The 14,131-nt window shown below is 47.7% G+C and overlaps 1 protein-coding gene across 1 annotated transcript; it reads left to right on the forward strand.

The window, feature by feature from the left end:
- The first annotated feature begins 4,963 nt into the window (after positions 1 to 4,963).
- KLF6 (KLF transcription factor 6) lies at positions 4,964 to 13,670 on the forward strand. The gene is made up of 4 exons (XM_004425416.3): positions 4,964 to 5,206; positions 8,040 to 8,613; positions 10,025 to 10,148; positions 10,619 to 13,670. Exons 1-4 carry the CDS (start codon positions 5,105 to 5,107, stop codon positions 10,668 to 10,670), a joined length of 852 nt encoding a protein of 283 aa, XP_004425473.2. The 5' UTR covers positions 4,964 to 5,104; the 3' UTR covers positions 10,671 to 13,670.
- Positions 13,671 to 14,131: the final 461 nt, after the last annotated feature.

The following is a 14,131-nucleotide window of genomic DNA, read 5'->3' on the forward strand; positions in this document are numbered from 1 at the left end:
CCTGCTTTTTTTTGTTGTTTCTACAAAAACTTTGATATTTTTCCACTGTCATCAAGCATCTCAGACTTTTTTATAATAGTTTTTAAAAGACGGCTATGAAAGCTAAGTTCTTAGATATATACAAATCCTCCGCCTCTGATGCCCCAGAGGCATGATGGCTGTTGTACTTGGCACATTCCATATGTTGTTCAACTAAGTTGAACATCTATTAAAAACTATCAATTATCAATAGAAAGGTTGGCCCAGTAGCATAGTGGTTAGGTTCACGAGCTCCGCTTTGATGGCCCGGGGTTCGTGGGTTCAGATCTGGCACGGACCTACGCACCACTCATCAAGCCATGCTGTGGTGGCAGCCCATACACAAAATAGAGGAAGATGGGCACAGGTGTTAGCTCATGGCTAATCTTCCTCAGCAAAAAGAGGAAGATTGACAGAGGTTAGCTCAGGGCCAATCTTCCTTATGAAAAAAAAAAAACTGTCAGTAGAGAACTTTCCTTATTACCTGTTCTCAGCACTAACAGTTATTTTAAAGAGTGACTCTATATCTTAACATTATATAGTAACTGATATTTTGGCAATGACACCAAAAACAAAACAAAACAAAAGTGGCTTCTTTCTCAACAGTGGGAGCATTCTCAGTCAATATCATTGGGGGGCATTACTGGAATGATCCTTCGAACAGATTTATATAAGACTCCTCTTAAGAGACTCTTTTGAATTATCTAGAAGAACAGGATGATCAAAAGTACTCAAAATCAGTGTATCGCCCCATAAGTCTTTAAGTTGAAAGTTAGGTTTAAAATGCAAACTTTCTTTTAAATAATAGAGCGTGTTTCTCCAAATGTGGCAAAGAGAACTTAGGTATAAAATAAGTGAGTGTCACCGGAAGTGTGGGAAGAGAAAGTGAAGGAGGGAGCGGATGTGGGTGGCGGGATGTGAGGAAAGGTGGACAGTCACACAGAATGGGTCCTGCCTCTCTGAAGATGACGGTTTACACGGGCAGCACGATGACTGAAAGAAGAGATGGGCAGATGGAAATGAGCGGAAAACAAGGATCACGCTCACCACTTGGAGGTGATTATTCTCTCTCCACGACTGAGAGAGTAAGAAGGAGTGGGGGCAGCCAGAATCTTCAGCGTGGGGCAGGAAAAGGAGGTTCCTTTGGAGTTCCTGGACCTGACTGTGGGCCCAACTTTGCCTCTGATTGGCTATGTGAACTGCAAAGGCGACTTCATTTTACTGTCTGCATTCACTTACCAATTTTTAAAAAAGAGTTATAAAATAAATATCAACAGAAAACTAAGAGATAGATGAACGTTGAATGATATTGCCTTCAATTTATTGAACAACTACTATTTGCCATGAACCAGGGATTTTAATATATCATCTCTTTCATTCTATCAAACTAATTCTGTCAGACATTTTTATCTCCTATTTCACAGACGTGACAAAGGCCACACACGTAGCATGGATAACTAGAGTCTAAGGTCCGTCTTTTTATACTATGCCACAATATGGATAATCAACTACTCTTATTTCTTAGTTTTCTTTATCTGCATTCCTTTAGAATGTAATTTTGTCCTCGTCTCTTACATGCACTTCTCCATCTGAATAACTCTGGCCTTCTGTGATTCTTCTTTGCTGCATTTTTCAAAAATAAGGTGCTTAGAACCCATCCATATTCTTTTTCACATAGGAAGCTGAAACTATTTCCCCACCAAATAGTTACATACACCAGGAGCGGTAAGGCCACTGTTTTAAGACATCTACAGTCTCCTGCCTCCTCCACCAACAGAGATTTTTGCCTATTTTGTAAATACACTCCTATTATAGTATTACAAAATATTGCCTATTTTGTAAATGTATGAACCCCAAATACCTGGTCAGTCATAGGGTGTGAATAATATGTGTTGAATGGCTAATGGGTGCAGTGGGGTGTCATAGGATTTATCATCTTTGAAATTCAGTGTACACATCCTGTTTTTACATCTTTTTATTCTTCTAAAAATTATCATTTTGAGTGTATATGTATCATGTCCAATTAGTTTCACTCTTTTAAAAATAAATCATACAATCTTCTAAATACCGGGCAGTGCATGGAAGAGACAAGGACAAATATACATTCTATGGGAATGTAGATAAAGAAAATCATTAAACATTGAACAATTGTCCAAAAGGTAAATAAAGAAACTCTAACCCTGACACCCACATGCATTGCACAGAGAGCCATTTCAGCATCTTGACTTGGGCAACATCTTCCTCCCTTCACCTAACTCTCCTCCATATGGTCCAGGATACTGGCCTTCACTTGATAGTCACGAGATTCTTGCTTCCTTTGGCAATTGCTGCTAATTACTGAGAAACCCTATCTCCAATATGACCACACTCTCAGAACCATTTCCCAAACTCTACCAGGTATGGACATGGGGACAGGCGGGGGAGAATTGGTTCAACCTATGGATGGTTGAAAGCCAAAGCATTGGGCTGGCCCCGTGGCTTGGTGGTTAAGTGTGCGCGCTCCGATGCTGGCGGCCCGGGTTCGGATCCCGGGCGCACACCGAGGCACCACTTCTCCGTCCATCCTGAGGCTGAGTCCCACATACAGCAACTAGAAGGATGTGCAGCTATGACATACGACTATCTACTGGGGCTTTGGGGGAAAAAATAAATAAACAAAATCTTTAAAAAAAAAAAAAAGAAAGCCAAAGCATTTCCATTCCTGGAAACAGACTCAAGGTGCAGTCTCACCTCTGGAGGGCCAGTTATGCTGTTGGTTTCTGGGATAAAATACAATGCACACGGGCATCAATTCATTTTGGATCATCTTCATAGACTAGAAAATAATAACCTTTCCTAACTCTTGATTCACAAACAAAGGTCCCTGCCTGGAATCTTACAGGGTCATAATCCTGGTTTACTCTAGTCTGCTCTAATTTACTAAAATCTAACAAAGAAATTCTCCCCAAATTCTTTTACATACTCCATTTTTTAAAAACTTTATTTAAAAGGATGTTCATTAAGCTCTATTTTGAAATAAAAATGAAAGTAGCAGCTATAATTCAGTTTTCCATTTTGAATTTAAAAATGCAAGTTCTTCGTGTTCTCAGCATTTTTCTTGAAAATGAACATTATGGTATATTTTAGGAGATAATTTATATATATATAAAAAAACCCACACTGAATGTCAGCTTCGACCTCATTTAAATTGTTTACACATTCACGGAAAAGCCTAGTTGTTAACCTTGGTGAGGGTTCTTTGAGATTACAGATCTACAAGATAAACAGATTTCTCCCAATTAGAGAAGCAGACTTTACATCTTAGACGGCGGGTGGTTGTATGGTAGGTAACAAGAGGGTATTTTAAGTTACAGAACTCTGGTTCTCAGACTTTAGCGGGCAACAGATTCACCTGGGGGGCTCGTTCAAATGCAATGGCTGGGACAGCCCCACCCCCACCCCCCCAACCCCCGCAGCTTCTGATTCTGTAGGTTTGGGGCCGGGTGCTGGAAATTGCATTTCTAGCAAGTACACAGGTGGTGTGTATGCTATTCTGGTCCTGGCATCCGACTGACAGCCAGTTTTAGGGCATCTCTTTTTTAAATGCAAAATTCGCCCCCACAGAATCAGAGTGCAAAACGCAGGCTTTATCTTCAACCACCCCCTCCGGAGCCGGCAGATCCAACACGGCCTGGGGCCGTCCGGGCCCTTTCCCGCAGGTTAGGCGGCACGGGGCGCGCAGGTGTGCACCCCCGCCCCGGAGAGGGGCCGAAGCAGGGCCTCGGAGCCCCCCACGGGCATCCCCGGACTCCAGCACGTCGGGACCCTCCCTGCCGGCCTTCCCCCGGCCACTCGGGCGGCCCCGCCGAGGGCTTGCGGACGGCGGGGGACGCAGGGGGATGGAAGGGGACACAGAGGGACGGCGGGGGACGCAGGGGGATGGAAGGGGACACAGAGGGACGGCGGGGGACGCAGGGGGATGGAAGGGGACACAGAGGGACGGCGGGGGACGCAGGGGGATGGAAGGGGACACAGAGGGACGGCGAGGGACGCAGGGGGATGGAAGGGGACACAGAGGGACGGCGGGGGACGCAGGGGGATGGAAGGGGATACAGGGAGACGGCGGGGACCAAGGGGGCAGGGCGGCCCAAGGCTGCAGGGGGGACAGGACGGAGGGGACAGAGGGGAGCCGAGCGACCCCGAGGTTGGACGAGGAGGCACAGAGGGGGCAGAGGGGACAAGGACGAGCCGGGTGACGGGGACCCGCCTGACCCCCCAGCCCGGCCGCGGCGCACCGGCCGCTCCGCCGGGTGACGGGACAGGGGCCGGGGTGACGGGGACGGCGGGGTGACCGGCCCTGGCGACGGGCACCGGACGGGACTGGAGGCCCGGCTCCCTCACGCCGCGGCGGGCCGCGCGGCCGGGTGACGAGGACGGGGACGGGGACGAAGGGGCACGGGGACCGAGGGGCCGGGACGGAGGGGACCAGGCGGCTCCCTCCGCCGGGCAGCGGGCGCACTGAGCCGCTCGGCCGCGCACCTCCCAGCGCCGACTCCTCCGGCGCGCGGCGGCCCGCGCCTTATATACCCTGCTAAAAATAGCCTGCGAGGCCGCCTTCCAATCAGAGCCGCCTGAAGTTCGAATTGAGCCAATGGCGAGGGCCGTGATGGAGAGGCTCGGTCACGCCAGGCGGGGCCGCTGTGAGCCGCCGCCCGCCATTGGCCGGAGCTGACATCATCGGCGCGCAGCCCCCGGGCCGGGCGCGGCGTGATTGGGCGGCGCGCGGGGCGGGCGCCGGGCGAGTCACGTGGGGGGAGGGAGTGGGGGGAGCCAGGCCCGGAGGAGGGGGAGGCTGGCAGCGGAGCTTTGAATAGGGAAGTTTTGCAGGGGTTACGTTTGCAGTCAGTCCGGTGTTTGCAAATATTGTGTGGGCTCGCGAGCGCGTCTCTGGGCTCCGGCAGGATCCGAACCCGCGGCGCCTAATTGCTGCGCATTGAGTTTGCATGAAACTTCCCCCGGCGCTGCAGGCACGGCTGCCGCGCTCCCGACTCCAGACCGCACACCTCCCTGTTTTCACAACAGCAGTGACTGTCTTTTCCAACCCGACATGGATGTACTCCCAATGTGCAGCATCTTCCAGGAACTCCAGATTGTGCACGAGACTGGTTACTTCTCGGCGCTGCCCTCCCTGGAGGAATACTGGCAACAGGTAAATAGGATTGTCGTGTGCCAGGTGCCCCGGTGCGCCGAGAAGGGAGTGCATGCACACAGACAGGACGGTGTGTGGTTGGAGGCGCACTTCTTTTCCTTTTTCTTCCTTTTTTAAAAAAATGGTTTGGGTAAATTTTTAAAAAAAAAATTAAAATAATTCGTCTTAAAACGTACTTCTGCTGCCTCCGGTGCGGAAGGCACTTTAAAAGGGCCTTTTACAGCGTGGAGCGGAGTTGTCATTGGAGGGGGGCGCAGCAGCGCTTCGTCTCTCCCACTGTTTTTTGCCCGTTTCTGGGGCTCCTGGACTGCACCCTCCGGAGGGCAGACCCAGCTCCGCGGCCTGAGCCCGGCCCGAGCCCCTGGCGGAAGTTTGGTGCTTGTACCAGAGCCACACTCCACAGCTGGATCTTGTCATATGAACTTGCATGGACTGCCAAGGTTTTTTTTTCCTTTGATTTTGTTTTGTTTTTTAAAGGGATTTTGTTTTTGTTTTGCTTTTTGGTGTTTGTGCATAGAGTTTTTTTTAATTAAAAATTTCGCCAGCGACTCATCTACCAGCTCCTTTTCTCTACCAGGCCATTTCCAGTTTCTTTTCCCTCTTTGGAATCCTTGAGATTTGCCTCGATCTGCCTTGTTTTTCTTACCTGCTTCTTTTGTTGACCAGGGGGAAAAAAAAAAAAAAGAGCGACGTTTGCACAACCGGTGACTTATCAGTCATATGACAATGAGCCCGGCCGAATTGCTTCAAGTCTGAGTTTGGGAAAAGGAGTTTCAGTTTCCAGCATTTTTTTTAGTGGAACAACTGGAATTTTTGGCATTGGACGTTTAAGAAACTTAATTTTTCTCCCTCTTCTAATTCGTTAGGATTGCCTGAAGGGAGAGAGATACTGACACTTGTCCCATTGTCTTTAAAAAGATAGAAGGAGGGTTTGGGGGTTGTCTCGCTGCCCAGAGAGGCTGTTTGCTTTTTGTCAGCAAGTGAATTAGCAGATCAGATATATTCTGTGGGTTTCAAAGCCTAGACAGCTTTTCAGGGGGATGAAATGCAAAGTGTTGCAACCTTCACATGCCTGCTTAATTGTTCGCAGCCCTCTCCTGCCTTCCTCTCCCCTCCCCCCTCTTCCTTCTACAGAAGCTGCTCCCTAAGACGTGATTGAAATGGATCTAAGTAGTTTCCTTGGGGCATTTGGGATTTGGGCCACAAGCCAGGCTGAACTCCCGATTGCCTTCAGAGGCTTTTAAACTCTCCAAGAGCTTTGGTTTCGTTCTGGTCCCCAGTGCTCATCAGTATAATGGAGATTTTAAATTAGCCAGATTATTAAAGTTTAACAAGATCTCGATAAACGCGCCTTCCCTTTTCTTTGGAACATCAATAAAATATCATGCCGTCTCTCCCCTGAACGCCCTACCTAGCATGCACTGTAACTCAGACGTCTAATTTCAGGGGTAAAGAGAAAACTGATTGTTTTTCCCCTTTTGCTTGCTCATGCTTGCTCTGTGACGCGTCTGGGGAGGGGGAAGGGTATGTGCTCTATGATGATAGCGGGCACATTGCTAAGTAAGCAGGCATGAGCCCCTTGGGTAAGCTTTGCTAGTACTGAAAATGATTTGCTAAAAAGAGCAGAGCTTGCTGTAGAAATTCAAATCTGTTGAATTGTAGTAGTATAGACAGCCTTATATGGTCATGCAGGCAATTGATCCTAGTGAAGATAAGGGCAGACAACATTTAATCCTAAAATGTTTCCTACCGTTTTTCTTTTCCAGTGGCTAGAAAGTTTGAGATGGTGGGGAGAGGGGATGCTGGTCTCTCGGCAGTTGTAGCTTCTTGAAAGGTTGGTTGTGGCACTGGGGAGGGGGCACTCTGTCCGTGACACACTGCATGTCTATTTGAACCGCGTTCTTCTTTGGCTGCTGGTCAAAATTTCAAAAGGAAGTCTCCTTTGGCATTGCGTGAAAGAAATAGAGTGATGACTCATACGGTTGTACTCTTGGCCAGTAGATAAAGTTCTTGTCCATTGTGGGCCTCCTAGCAGGGCCGGGCGGTCATTTCCCCTCCTGCATCCTTGACAATACCAGATGGCCATTCTGGAATTATTTCCCCACTTGTGTTGTGGAAGCTCTTGTTTTTCTCTGAGCACGGTGGAAGTCGTTAAAGTTGTGTGGCTCGCATGGCCCTGCATTTGGGAATGGCATTCTTTGAAAGCCTACTAGGTCTGGGCTTCACAGGAAATGGGTGGTTTCTCTGCAGCTCCATTGATGGCCCTGAGCACAGACCATGAGCTAGCTGCTGTCTCTGCTGGCTGAGTGTGGCCCTGTGCTGTCAGCTGTCTCCAGAGGGAGACACATGCAGTGTCAGGACACATGGCACCGCCAGCAGTGCGGCCTTTCTGGCTTGTGCTTGTGAAAGGAGGATGGCTGGGGCTTTCCTTATCACAGATGGTTCTTGAGACTGTCAGATAAGCTGGTTAAACCTGTCCAGGGGGTGTGTCTGAGCCTGGTGTTTTTTCCGTGATTTATAGAAACTCGTTAGAAGCATCAACACTGGTAACTAAGACAAAACTGGCTTAGTGAACATCACTCATTGCGGCCCTTGGTCCAACATGGGGAAGCCAGGAGAGGTTTTCTTCTGAATTCATACCCCTTCCTAGAAACGACCTTCCTCTCACTCTCCTAAAAGACAGAGATTCTTAATTACGAAAGGTTTTGCGCCCATGGTGACACGGCCACAGTTGATTTGCCCTTGGTCCCTGCATGTTTTCGGAAATGTGGTTTCGGTTCCATTTTCGGCCGCCGTCCCAATCACGTGCCTTCTTGTGGTTCCTTCCGCACAGACCTGCCTGGAGTTGGAACGGTACCTCCAGAGTGAGCCCTGCTATGTGTCGGCCTCCGAAATCAAATTCGACAGCCAGGAAGATCTGTGGACCAAAATCATCCTGGCTCGAGAGAAAAAGGAGGACTCAGACCTGAAGATTGCCTCCAGCCCCCCGGAGGAGGCTCTGAACAGCCCCAGCTTTGGTTACAACCTGGAGACCAACAGCTTGAACTCGGACCTGAGCAGCGAGTCGTCGGACAGCTCCGAGGAACTGTCGCCCACCACTCAGTTTCCCTCGGACCCCATCGGCGAGGTGTTGGTCAGTTCGGGGACCCTGAGCTCCTCCGTCACCTCCACGCCCCCTTCTTCTCCAGAACTGAGCAGGGAACCTTCGCACCTGTGGGGCTGTGTGCCCGGTGAGCTGCACCCTCCGGGGAAGATGCGCAGTGGGACTGCGGGGAAGCCCGGTGACAAGGGCAGCGGGGACGCCTCCCCAGACGGCCGGAGGAGGGTGCATCGGTGCCACTTTAACGGCTGCAGAAAAGTTTACACCAAAAGCTCCCACTTGAAAGCACATCAGCGCACTCACACAGGTCAGTCCCTCCCACGACCCGGGAGGTGGGCACTGGCGGGCGCCGCTGAATCGCACCAGCCCTGGGAGGGGGCCGGGGCTCCGCAGGAGGCTGTCAGAGCAGATGCATCCTCACCTCCTCATTCTTCCCCCAAAAGAGTTGGGTCTCTGGGGAGGACAGAGTAGGAGCTGAAAGACTGGACACGTGTGCCCGGTGAATGGTTGACACTCTCAGAGTAACCAACCAAGAGGTAAATCCCATTCTCCGTCTACACCCGCTCCCCCACCCACTCCCACCGGCCGAGTCATCCAGGCCCACTGTGCCCGTCTACAGTGTCCACGCATAATGTGACCTGGAGTTGCCTCTGACTTTTTGAAATGAAACTCAAGGGTTGGAAAAGAGGGTAGCAGGGCAGTGGTGGGAGGGTTGAGCTGGACCCCTAGACTCCATGTAAAGCAGTATGATCAGTGGAGACTTACTGAGAATTTCTCTGTGTATCATGCTGCCTTTGTTATCTGATACCAATTAGAACAAAATACAACTTGTTAATAAAATACTACAACCTAGGTAAAAGTTTCATTTAAAATTACTGTGAGAGTCTAGAATAACTGGGGAAGAATCACAGAAATTTTAGAGCTGGAAGGGACCTATGAAATCAAGTCACACAAACTCTCATCTTCCTGACAGTGAGGGGAGATTGCTGAGCCCTTGGGTCAGGGTCCTGACACAGCTTGTAGCTGAGCCGGATCCAGACCCGGGTGCCCTGGAGCCAGGCCCTGTCCATCCCAACAGCACACCATTGGACTGGCTTTGGCAAAATATTTATATTCCCAGGTAGCACATTTAGCAAATTCATATGTATAATCTGACCAAGGGATGAAGTCCACTTGGTCATTTGATTGTCGTTTAGAAAGTGCTTTGAAGGCCTTGGAATGGGATTTCCCAGAAACTCATGACTTCAGCTTTGGAGAAATGTAGTTTTCCGGAGGAAACTACAAAGCCTCATTCCGCAGGGAAGTGAGTAAGGAGCAAAATAAGAGCTTGAGAGAAACCGTTGCCATGGAGAAAGCAATAAAACCCTGCCCTCGCCAGGGCTGTGGGTCCAGTGGGCTGACACATCACCTCGGAAGTATTTCGCCAGTCTGAGTAATTGTCATTCCTACACGTTCGCTCTGATTATCGTTGTGTGGGCTCTGCCAGGCCCGCGTCCCTTCCCCGGCACTTGGAGGCCTGAGGCTAGGTCAGGAAAGAGCCCCTGCATGCACCTTGTGAATAGCAGCTCCTGTAATTAATTGAAGTCTATTCTGAATTCCTGAGGTCACTGCAAAAAAAAAAGTTGACTTTCGTCCCACTGCTGTGTGTGTGTGTAACAGCACCTTTCCCTCCCTGTTTAGTGAACTCACGGTGTGCTTGTCCTGTGCTCTCTTCCCAGGAGAAAAGCCTTACAGATGCTCATGGGAAGGGTGTGAGTGGCGTTTTGCAAGAAGCGATGAGTTAACCAGACACTTCAGAAAGCACACTGGTGCCAAGCCTTTTAAATGTTCTCACTGTGACAGGTACGTGCATGAAGCGTCGGGCGCAGAATGCCATCACCAGGGTGGATAGGCATGCAGTGACCCTGAAGGAGAGCAGACATCTTCCGGTCCTGTATTGGCACCTCTTCTTTCTGCCCAAGACTTTTACAAAAGTCTCTAATGTGCCGGTTGTCCCAGTTAGGGAGGACAGAGTCCTGTGTGCCTAGAATAGAGTGATGTCAATCCTACTTGCTGAAGATTGGCCTTCAGCAGTCTTCAAATTTGAAGACTGGGCAGTGAGGTCAGGTGACATTCTCCAGCGAGCTGATTGGGGACCTTCTTAGTTTATATTCCCATTAGCTGAGATTTCCTTCCCCTGAAAATGAATCGTGATGACCCAGTGGGTAGATGTTGCCTTCCAGAGGGGTCAGGTCGGGGCACACGGGGCAGGAGGTCTGTAACGCTGGCAAGGGCTGGAGACCTAACTTATCTCATCCTGATTCGCTCCGCAGGTGTTTCTCCAGGTCCGACCACCTGGCCCTGCACATGAAGAGGCACCTGTGAGGGAGCAGAGCGGCGAATCCTGCGGGCTAAAAAGGCTTCCAGGCTGAGAGACGGCCGTGGAAGGAGGGTGCGTGTTCCAGCCAAAGCATGCCATTTTGCACCCCACCCAGTTGCCTCCAGGACCTCTACTCGGAAGGTCTTTCGAGGGCGAAACAGTCATGTCAGAAGCGGCAGAGCACCCGTGGTGTGTGGTGTTTGGGTGGCCCTGGACTCGCCACTGGTACCTATCTTCTGAGTGGTCCCTAAGCCTTTGCCGTGAGCATGTGCACTGAGAATGTTAATGGTTGGGTTGACTGTCTGTGGAGGATCTATTACGGACTGTGTGATGAGGCCGAGTCTTTTCCCTTGCGTATGAGACTGCAAGAGATAGAAAAAACGTGGTTTGAATGTTTTGTGTGTGCGGAGTATACCATGAGATGAGATGACCACCAATCGTTTCCTGGGGGGGTGTCTGCGCCTTAGAAAAAAAAAAAAAAAAAAGAAAAAAAGAAGGGAAAACCTGGAGGGCGGGAGTGGGCGGTCAGGCCCCGAGTGGGTGTGGGGGGGAGCCCCTGTCCCGTGTGAGAGGAACGTCCGGTGTCTGGTGCAGCTATGAAACGTGCAATGTGTCGAGTAGCTTGTCTTACTTGCTACCACAGAGCTCATTTGTTACCCGTTGTGTAAGCTGTGTATTTACAAATATAACACATCGATAACTTTTCCTTATCAGACAAAAGTAGTGCATGGTCTGGGGAACTATCCGCTTTTCCATTTTTAAATCAGGACTACAAGTTTGATTCCAGTTACTGAGCAGCTAAGATACGATTTGTTGGATTCAGTGATCCCAAGCCATCTGGGCCTGGCAATACACAATCCTTCCCCCTTTGGATTTTGTAACACTCCCTTTCCAGAAAGGTGTTGTGCAGCATAGGAGTATTTTTTAAAGGATTCTGAATTTGAATTACCTTTTTGGAGACTTTTTGTGATGCCCTTTGAAGACATTGGACACATGTTGGGTGTCAGGAATGCAGGGCTGGGAATTGCTGGTCTAATATTACATTAGACTAAGAACCTAAAATTTTTCTCAGTTGGGTGGATAAAACCACTAAAGCTTAGAAACTGTTTTCTCATGCAGCTAAGTTTCTCTTATTTATGCCTTGAGGACTAATTTCTGGTTTTCTAGCTGTTAATGCACTGTAGATCTTAATAATGGTGCCTTATGCAAGTGGCCCCTTATTGGGGGTCTCCTACAGGGGAATGGGTGATGCATGCTTTATTAAGGCTCTTTTTTCACCTGGCATTGTACTGTATCAATGTATAATACAGACAAAAAAACTCTCTTTACGGTCCTCCTTCACAAAGTCAAATAGAGAGATGAAAATTCCCCAAACAAGTCAGTATTTACTCAATATTTTAGACAACTTGACTGTCAGTGTTAAAAGTGGAAAACACACGATAATTGGAAAATCGGACCATTTCTGCCACCGTGAGACTTGCATATAGACTTTGCACAATTGTGTAGATCACACACCGGCTGTGTTTAATATGTAACGTTTTCTCACATATTAAAGATACAGAAGTATAAAAAACCATGTTAACGTATTTGCTTAAAAGGCACAAGTTTCACATATCTATCTAGCTATCTGTTGGTAATACAGAAAGTATATTACTTTTTTAAAAAGTGGGCAGAATTCTTGTGTATGTATATTTGTGTGTATAGTATGTGTATGTGTGTGTGTATATATATATATACATATATATAGATAATATATAAATATTTTTTTAAGAAATTAGAATGTTAGCTAGAAAATTCCACAGCCTGTGAAGAACTATTTCAAAATGGCCATAAAGGAGGTTAAAATGAAAACTGTAACTTTTATAAAGGCTTTATCTTTAATTTAACAATTTGCTGCAGACTTTTGTCGTTGCAGCTGTCCCAGACTGCCGACTTTGCTTGTCATTGTTGGCAGGTCCGGAATAGGGTACCGTTGGCCATTCAAAAGTGGCACGAACAGAATACTAGCCCATTCATTGATCTCAGACGCACTAAGGTTTTGATTTTGAACTTCAGCCTTATTGGAAGATCTAACCTAAGAGTAAACTCATCACAGGGATTCTTTTTTAGAACACTTTTTATGCAGATGAAGCTATTTTTTTCCAGCACATAAATTCTTCCAGGTTTTCCAACAAGTAATTTCCCTGAATTGGCATACCATGGTGTGGACAGCTGATATTTCTTCCAGCTGCTGGCTTGTAGGCGTGGATCTTTTCTTTATATATATATATATATATATATATATATATATATATATATATACACACATACATATATATACATATATATACATGTATATATATATATATGTATACACACATATGAGTCTGGCTGGGCTGGTATTTTGTTTGATCTTCCTGGAAATGAGCAATGAGGAAAGCTCACATAACTGGTTTTTTATCTGGGCTGGTGAATACACTTACCTAAAGAATTCATTTTGTTTTGCCGAGGAGGAAAATGCACTTTTCTTTTGGCAATTCCAAATCCAGGCACTTCATTTGCTGGATTTTGGAAAACTCCTTTTTTGGCCGTGCTGTGCGCTTAGCCATAACAATTCCATTAAGCAAGAAAGTAAACAAAAGACAAAAAAGAAAAAAAAAAACAAACTTGCACTGGCTTGTCTCACTTACGAAACCCCGTGGAGTGGCTGGATTGGGTGGGGCTGGGTGCCATGTATCAATGCCTGTAATTTTCCTAATAAGCAAGTACATAAAGAATTACATTCTGTTCAGGTGATAACTGAGCCTCAATCAAGCAGAAACTTTTTGCTTGACATTAAAAAAAAATTTCTATTAGTGAAATTTCTTTTTTTTTTTTGAAGCACCCTGTTATCTAAAGAATCTTTGTAAGATTTTTGTAAAATTTTGTTTTACAAGATTTTATTTGAAATTGTTTTTTGCAAGATTGTTATATTTCTGTATGAATGTATTTTTTATTGGAATAACATAAAAGAATTCTTATCAGCATCTTGAGTCTGGTCGTTGTTTCTGTGGGGTGGGGGGCTGTGGAAATGAATTCCCGCTGTATTCATCACCCTGGCTCCTTCTTGGGAAATCTCCCTTGTGCAACCATGAGAGCTATTTGCCTGCCTCACCCCGCTTCCGTTCAGCTTTACAGCCTGTCCTGGGAGCTAACGTGGAAAGAGGAGCCTGATGTTCCTCCCCTGAAATGCACTGAATTCTCTTCTCCAGAGACCGATGAAAGCAGCCACCGGGCTTGGGGCACAGTCGGAAAACACTTGCTGTGTTGCATCTTCCTGTCACACCAGCCAGGGGCATATACTGCAGAGGCATCTGCACAATGAGAAGCTCGAAGGCCTCCCTTTCACTTCCGCATGCTCCAGAAGCCCCATTCTAGTCAAGCAGTGAGAGCCAGGCCAGCCTGCTCTGACCTGGCCCGAACACCTGGCAGAGATGTCACTGAGGAG

Source organism: Ceratotherium simum, chromosome 32 (assembly GCF_057802395.1).
Source record: "Ceratotherium simum simum isolate JZ-2026a chromosome 32, ASM5780239v1, whole genome shotgun sequence".
In the NCBI taxonomy this organism is placed as follows: Eukaryota; Metazoa; Chordata; class Mammalia; order Perissodactyla; family Rhinocerotidae; genus Ceratotherium; species Ceratotherium simum.